General features: G+C 39.8%; 1 protein-coding gene across 1 annotated transcript in view; it reads left to right on the top strand.

Moving 5' to 3' along the window:
- wdr32 (WD repeat domain 32) overlaps positions 1-8,673 on the top strand; it is an 11,177-nt gene extending 2,504 nt beyond the window's left edge. The window contains exons 2-7 of the mRNA XM_035673456.1: positions 348-461; positions 698-895; positions 1,670-1,872; positions 2,326-2,406; positions 2,504-2,649; positions 4,260-8,673. Of these exons, the coding sequence (XP_035529349.1) occupies positions 348-461; positions 698-895; positions 1,670-1,872; positions 2,326-2,406; positions 2,504-2,649; positions 4,260-4,631 (1,114 nt within the window). The 3' untranslated portion in view covers positions 4,632-8,673. The remainder of the gene's footprint in view (positions 1-347; positions 462-697; positions 896-1,669; positions 1,873-2,325; positions 2,407-2,503; positions 2,650-4,259) is intronic.
- The last annotated feature ends 3 nt before the right edge of the window (positions 8,674-8,676 follow it).

The raw sequence follows: 8,676 nt of genomic DNA, 5'->3' as shown, positions 1-8,676 counted from the left end.
ATACTACTACTACTACTAATAATAATAATAATAATAATAATAATAATAATAATACATTTTATTTAAAAGCGCTTTTCTAAGTACTCTGTACAATAACAGTATTATTAGACATAGATGCTGATATTTTCCCATTTATTCTTCAACAATGTATTTTGTGAGTTACTTTGAGTGTGTCATATGCTAAATCTAAGTCAGATTTTTAGTTGCAGCCACTGTGTGTTGTTAGTGTTGTTGGAGCTGTGTGTATTTGTGTTGAAAACAGTGTAGCAGGTCCAAACAGACGAACTCTTTCCTCCCCCTTTAATATTTCCGAGTGTATCTCTGATTTGTGTGTCCGCTCCGCTCAGGTCTGTGCTGACTGTGGCCTGTGAGCAGACCGAGGTCCTGCTATTTGATCCTATCTCATCCAGACACATCAAAACCCTGACCGAGGCCCACGAGGACTGCGTCAACAACATAAGGTACATTTCACCACACCAGTGGAGGGACCCAGGGAGTTGAAGCTGAAAGCAGTGAAACATAATAAGGTTCAGGATGGCAACATGATCCCTTAAATCGTCTTTATTGTTGCATCAGATTAAGCTCCCTGTCAGGATATAAAGTGCAGAGGCCAATAAAAACCAAAAGGAATCAAGCTGCTGTGTAGATTCATGTCTGCAGAGAATCTTAAATGAAATCGTTCCCCTGTACCCGGCAGGTTTTTGGACAATCGTTTGTTTGCCACCTGCTCCGACGACACCACAATTGCATTATGGGATCTACGTAAACTGAACTCAAAGGTTTGCTCGTTGCACGGCCACGCCAGCTGGGTGAAGAACATCGAGTACGACACCAACACTCGTCTCCTCGTCACGTCTGGCTTCGACGGCAACGTCATCACGTGGGACACTAACAGGTTCGTGTGTGTCTGCATGTGTGAGCGTCGTCAAAGTATCTAATGTGTACATTTCAAAATAAATATAAGGGAAATTATTCATATTTAAACATGAACTTTGTGTTCTTTGCATCTTATGCATTCATTATATGACTATAATCTATCCCTTAATAATATATAAATAAATTATCTACCATAGGGCTGCAGCAAATTATATATCTATTAATATATTATTTCCCCAAAAAACAATGTTAAAAATGCCCATTACCAGTTCCTAGAAACAAAGGTGATGTTTTTGTATTGCTTTTTGTCCAATAAATAGTCAGAATATATTCAATTTATAATGATGTAACAGAGAAAAGCTAGAAATTCTTAGATCTGAGAGGCTGGGGCCAGTAAGTCTTTTTTGCCTCTTATAGTTGTGTTACAATGTGCTGTGTTTACGTCATTGTTGTACCTGGAGCTGCACATAAAAACTTGAACCAATACATCACTGACTTTTTAACAGTCCTCTCTACTTCATCCCTCCGTCAAATAAAACCTGCAACATTACAGCTTAGAAGGTTGGCTAAATGGTGTTTTTGGCTGTAATTCAACCCTAGAAATCTAATTTGTTCTCCTGAAGAGCTACCCAAAGTGTTTGCAACTCTAAACAAAACCATTTCACTGTGGATATTTTGTCTTGATGCTTCCTCACACCTTGTGCAAATCCTTTTAACCAGAATTACATTCAATTATTTAAGGGAAAACAACATCAAGCTGCCCGTTAAGACTTTAACTGTCCTCTCTTTGCAGGTTTACAGAGGACGGCTGCCCGCACAAAAAGTTCTTCCACACCCGCTACTTAATGAGGATGCGTCTGACACCCGACTGTTCCAAGATGCTCATCTCCACTTCCTCGGGGTACCTGCTCATCCTCCACGACCTGGACCTCACCCAGTCCCTCGAGGTGGGCAGCTACCGCATGCTGCGAGCGAGACGGACGCCACTCAGCTCAGGTCAGATCTCAGTCTCCCTGAAAAACGAAATCTGCCCATATTTCACTTTGTACCGTTTTTTATGTTTTGTTTTTTTTCCATTCTTTCAGTGTTATCTCTGTTCAATGTTTTTAGATTTTCCTTTCTGTAAAACTTACACCTATTTAGTGCCAAAGGAAGTTGTTGATTAAGACATAATTAATGAGCTGTAATTTTGATGGTTGAGTAATTTTTTTTAGTCCATTATCAGGTAAAAATACAAAATATTTCAATACAGATTCATAAATGCAAAGAATAACTGGATTATCTTAATTTGATGTCATTTAAAATCTAATATTTTCAGACATTGCACAACTTATGATGGACATTTGTCATTATAACTGACATTTTGTTGACTAAACAGTTTAGTATTTAGAGCGTTGCCGTTGTTTCCAGTTTAAATGAAATTATTTTTGACCGTGTTGTGATTTGTAGATGGAGGCACATCAGCGTCCAGGTCAGCTGGGACTCCTCGCCAGGGAAATGACTCCAGCAAGATCCACCCTCACCGAGAAGGTCAGAAACAATCGCAGTGTAAAACTGAAGTCAGATTCTTTTCTTCCAAAGTGATAAAGACAGACTTTATAACTATTTGCAAACTTTGTTCTCGCAGGTCTTTCTCCCAGAAACAGCCTGGAGGTTTTGACTCCAGAGATCCCTGGAGAGAGAGACAGAGGGAACTGCATCACCTCCCTGCAGCTCCACCCTAAAGGCTGGGCGACGCTCATCCGGTGCTCCAGCAACATGGACGACCAGGAGGTGAGAAACACCTCTTATCTCAAAGAGGTTTTTAAGCTCTTTATGATCATTAATGGCCTCACTGCGTGTCTCCATCTTCATGTTTTATAGGTCTGAAAGCAAAGTGAGATACTTCCTATGCGTCTAGATCTGTGAAGTGATTTATGACCTCCCTGCCCCCTTTATCGGTGTACTGTAGGAACTGCCTCATCAGCAGCGTACTGCACCTGCACCTTATTGAGCATGAAAAACCCCCAGTATGCCTGAACTGTGTCGTTTGTAGCTTTCTTCTTGCCGTTGTTATCAGCTTGAATTCACCACAGTTACAACTGATCTTCCAGTGACAAGTTGTTTGACAAGTGTGCTTGACACCCTCTCTTCCTAATCCTCCCGTACTTTTGATCTTGCTCTTGATGTACGGTGGCCTGCAGCTGACATAAACAAAACAAAAAAATCCTGTTTTCAGGAATTTCAGGAAGCTTGTTATAAAAGTATCCACATACACGGTGAATAGAAGTTAGTCACAAACATTAGCCATCAGAAATCATACCAACTGATTGTCTTAAATATAAAAGACAATCTGTCTATAAAACTACATTTCATGAACTTTTGTCATGATTGTTGACCATTGTTTTATTTATTTTTTTATGAAAATTATGATACCTGGGTTTTGGTTCAGATACCTTAACAATACAATTAAAAGTACGATTTTTTAACATGTTTTGGGGGATTTTTCAACTTTATTTTTGTAATTTTTGTTCCAGTGGGACACAGAACTGAACACACAGGTCACCGGGGGCAGTACAACACAGCTCAAATGTTATTAGTTCAGCAGTTGACTTACTTGCCAATAGTACCATACAAAGATAACACCAATAGGGCAATAAGTAAGGATTGCCTCCGGTCTGGTAATCAATCGTAATCCATCTAGTCCTCAGAGGGAATTAAAATGACTGCAGTCTTACGTAATCCAATTAGCAAATACACATTCAAACCCAGTGTGACCCCATTGAACAAATAAATCACAAGGAATTACACATATGATGATACTAGTAGACCTCAACTAGTATAAACATGATAATTACCAGCGATTATTGTCCAAACACAAGCAGCCATATAAGATTTTGCCTTAATGAAATAAATTAACTAGTAAATTCATTTTAAATTTTAAAAAAAGGTTAGATAAAAGAATATAAGTAGAATATTATGATTTCTGTTGGTACCAGAAAAGTATTGATGTTTGTTATCCACCACTACTCACCACAGAAATTAATGATCAGTGCTTTGTTATATAATCAGATACCTCATCTTTAAATTATTTTCCATTAGACTCTGTGTGTTTGTCCTACTGCTGTACCTTGAATGTCCAAACTCATTCTCAATAACAACAACAGGAACAAAATCTAAGAAAATTTGGCCACATCAAACTTTGTTTAGTAGAATTTATTTACAGTTTGATGTCGGTGCAGTGTTGTATCATTGTGTGAATTGGTGTTTTATCATAAACAAAAAGCCACTAATGGTCGGTTGGTGTCGCTGTGGGTCCTGGACCAACGTCAATCTCTCCAGTGACGCACCCCCGCTGTGTGACTACATCTAACACCGCCATCTCTCCTCCTCTCTCTCCCCAGTGGACGTGTGTGTATGAGTTCCAGGAGGGAGCGCCCACCCGCCCGCTGGTCTCCCCCCGCTGCTCCCTTCGCCTCACCCACTACATCGAGGAGGCCAACGTTGGCAGGGGCTACATCAAAGAGTTGTGCTTCAGCCCGGACGGACGACTCATCTGCTCCCCGTATGGCTACGGCGTCCGCCTGCTGGCTTTCGACGAGAGCTGCGGCGAGCTGGCCGACTGCCTCCCAGTCCAGACCAGCTGCCTCAGGGAGATCCGCTCCATCTACTCGCACAGCGACGTGGTGCTCACCACCAAGTTCTCCCCGACACACTGCCAGCTGGCCTCGGGCTGCCTCAGTGGACGCGTTGCCCTTTACCAGCCCAAGTTCTAGCAACCTGCGCTGTCAAAGAACGATGCACTGCAGACCTGGGTGGAGAAGTGCTAATCAGGGTTCCTGTGCAGATCTAGAAATGTGTCGAAGAAGAATACAGTTTCTATGATTTTAAACTCCTAACACTTAAAATCTGTAGATTTTTGTTGTGCAAAGGCTGTATCTGCTTTGTAAAAAGGCCTTCTTGGTATCCTTTGGTATAGATTATATCAAAACTATCAAAGGAAATTCAAATTTTTCCAAAAATCTGAATCTTTGGGAACCCTGAATAACATTTCCTAACATTTGTTTTAAAGTGCTTTAGTGGACCGGATAGGTGGGTGTTACTGCATGCAGATATTTTAAAAAGTCTGACGGTATAAATGGAATATTGTGATTTTTCTGGACCCTCTGCCAGACAATCTGCATGGAAAACTCCACCTATCTGGCACCTAAAAGGAATAGAACAAACCTTAAAACATATTTTCGGTACTTCTCGACCCAGATCTGTAGCTGTGAAAAAAGAGTGTTGACAGCTACTGTTCTGAAAAAAATAAAAGGAGAAGACTTCAGCTGTGACCCCTTTGTCCAGGCTGCACTAGTGGAGCCTGTCTGACCATGAACTTTGAAAAAAAAAATGGAGAAAACAGACAAACTTTGAGGCAACAAAACGAAAAAGCATCATTGGGTTTTGCAAACAAGACTCCATCCAGACTGAGGAGTTCAAACCTTGAAGCTCTGATCATTAAATCAAAAGCTGCAACATCCGTCAAAAACAAACTCTGCAGCTCGTCTGTGGCTCTTTTTTTTCATACTAAAGATTAATTTTGGTCTCTATAGCAGTAGAAAACTTATTTTGAGACTCCAGATGTTGCTGTCTCGGGACAAAAACACTAAGGATGCAAACAAACAAACAAACGGATATTAATCCATCAATTCTAACGAGACAAACAAGAAAACAGGCGCTTGTCTCCGTCGTCTGCGCTGTCGTTGATCGTCTTTGACACGGCGTCCTCCGCTGCGGATCGTGTCACTCTCAGCTGCTCCGCTCTGCTCATGCCTTTTTCCACAGGTGCTGCTTCTCTGCTCATACAATCTGAACTTTGACCCCCGACTTCAAGGACCTCATTGTCGACGCCTTTCCCATTTACCTACCTGTCACTTTTTTGTTCTCCGTCTCCACCCTGTTTCCGCCTTCATGGTCCTTTAGCGGTTTAGGTTTTTTAGTGGTTTTATTGGTGTATTAATGTCGGCACTACTAGTTCACGTTGTTTGATTCGTTTGATTCTAACGTTCACTGTTTGATCATTGAGGCCGCTTTAGGATTCACTTCTGCTTTCCCTGCACAGTTTTTGAGTTTTTAATCTTAAGTCTGTGAGTGGAAACTTGCAAACTTGCTGTCTGGACAATAGAAGCCGCCATCGCTGTCTCAGACATTTTCCAGACCCACTTTCTGTACAAACTACTATTGCAACATACTTTAGTGAAGGAAAATACTATTTACAATTTCATATTTCTTCTCTAAAAGATAAGACTGGCATTATTCTGTATTGTTTTTTTGTTTTTTTTACATACAGCACAGTATGCTGTGGCCCAAGCCCATTGGTTCCAACTGAAAACATAAATGTTAAGTAATTTCCTGAAAGAGCTGGCCACTGTAGTTTGTAGAAAACGTTACTCAAACAGGAGTAAATGGAGAAGTTGTTGGGACTACTTTCAGTCGCGGAGTAATACACAATTCTAGTTCATATTTGCAGCAGTTTATAGTAATGAAGGAACATTACAGTGGAGCTCTATGGTACAGAGGATTAAGATATATCAGTATTTAGCCACACAGATAATAAACGTTGGTAGAGTCCATTCATAGTTGGTTTTGAACTGAGCCCCTAAAGTCCCCTAAAGTGATTAATTCATATAATTATTAATTATGGGATGATAATAACTTTCCTTGTGTGAACAGGATAATAACTTGTGCACAAAAGCTAAAAAAATTTGACCTTAAGGGACTTTTGGGGCTCCATAGTTTTGGTCTTTTCGTGGGATTCCTTGATGCTAAAAAAAATATATATATAGAATATTGCCAGCCTCTTTAATTACCTTGTTGACTATTTTGAACTTATGGCAGAAGAAGTTTTTGCCTCAGCATCGTTCATTTAACCTTTTATAGGACATTGTTGCCAAGAAACATTTCATTTGATTGTTTTTCAACCTTGTACCTCATTTTGTTGGTTTCTGAAGAGTGTTGATCCACATCAGTGTTTTGAATTTGTTTCCTCCATCACATCCAGTTTCTCATTCTTACAATGTCGTCATAAAAGGTGACCAATCAGGTTTTTTCCTCTCTAAGGAGCAAATGGATTGCTTTGACTGTTGTAGTATCGGCAATGCTTTTGTGTTTTCAACCACTGTAGTATAGCTGCTCTAAGAGCCAAGCCTGGGTGTTAAACCTCACTGTAAACTGGTTACAGTACATACCGACCGACTGCAGAATAGATATTACGTGAACAAAAGATAGACATTAGCGTATACTACTATGCATACCAGCCTTTATGAAGATTCTCCTTTCTTATTTATACGGGGGCGATGCTCTGTGTGGAGCCGTCAGATGCCAAAACGTGTTTTTTGCTTGGACAAGGTAGTGCGTCTCCTCTGTAGTGAGATGTGAGCTGAGAATTTAAAGTGAACATCTGCAAATTATGGATTAAAAAAATGTGTCAAAAGCTTACATTTTTAAATAATTGCTTGACGTTACTGGAAATACGCTTATTCACTTTCTTGCCAAAGGTCAAGTGAACAGATTGATACTTGTCTCGTATTGGTCAGTTGAATATGAAGCTACAGCTAGCAGCCGGTTAGCTCAGCTTAGCACAAAGGCTGCAAACAGGGAAAACGGCTCACCTGACTGAAGGTCATTAATTAACATATTCTTAGTTTAATCCATATTAAAAATTAAAAAATTGCAGTTTATGGTTATGTAACAGACTATTTCTTGGCTGGGACTAGCAACTCCCTGGAGTTTCTGCAGGTTGCCTGGCAACCAAACAACAAAAAAATAGTCAGAGACATAATCCTCATAAAATGGCATCTTATTGTTCTGTTTATTCAGTTATTTAATGAGCTTTGTGTGTGCTGGTAGGTGCTGTTAGTCAAAGCCAAGCCAGCCGTTTCCACTTTGTGCTTAGCTAACCAGCTAACAGGCTAACCGGCTACTTGCGGTAGCGTCATGTTATTTGTTTACACATGTGAGTGGTTATCAGTCGTCTCATCTAACCCACCGCCAGGAAGTTAAATAAGCATAAATAAGAATTTATGTGAATTAATATTTGAAAAAAAAAAAAAAAAAGGAAGTTGTCTGAACATAGATGTGATTGAATAATTCCCAGCTCACAACGTGGTCCTGTATGTACTGAGGAAGGATGCTTTCAACACTTTGTACCTCAGTTAACTGCTCAAAATGTGCGTGTTTCACCAAATGGGGTTAATTTTACTTTCAGTTCAGTCAATTCTGGGACTTTTTTCCACCTCTAGAATAACTCGTTTTCCAAGTTACAGACATTAAGAAACAATCCAGAACCATTACACTATTTAACTGTTAAATTTATAGTTGTTTTTTTTAATTGACTGAGCTGAAGGTTAAAGGACCATCCATGCTGTATATTCAATGCTGCTTTTATTTCACTTATATTCACAAGCTCTTCGGAGAGAAGTGTCTTATCTGCCATTTTTCACTTCAGGTATAGCAACTAAAAAAAAAAAAAACTGGGTTCATTTTTATGGATTTGTTCTTTTTTTGGGGGGTTGTTTGTTTTTGGTCAGTCCTGTCCTTGGTTTTAACCTGTGTCCTGTTGTGGATTAATTGAATGTTCTCAGTAGTTCTGGTGTTAACCTGTGCACCATCACCTCAACTGATCACAGGTGGAGGAGGGGTGGACAAGAGACGGAAAACGTGTTGAATTGCTCGCACTGTTGTTTCCTAAATGGCTATACACAGCAATGAATCCCAACAATGAAACTAAAATGGTACTTATTATCACTGAAATAAAATGGTTAGCTTCTTTTTGCACTT

This window comes from Morone saxatilis, unplaced genomic scaffold (assembly GCF_004916995.1).
Source record: "Morone saxatilis isolate NCDOM2014 unplaced genomic scaffold, NCSU_SB_2.0 Contig3, whole genome shotgun sequence".
Classification (NCBI taxonomy): Eukaryota; Metazoa; Chordata; class Actinopteri; family Moronidae; genus Morone; species Morone saxatilis.
This window is presented reverse-complemented; position numbering and strand designations above follow the sequence as displayed.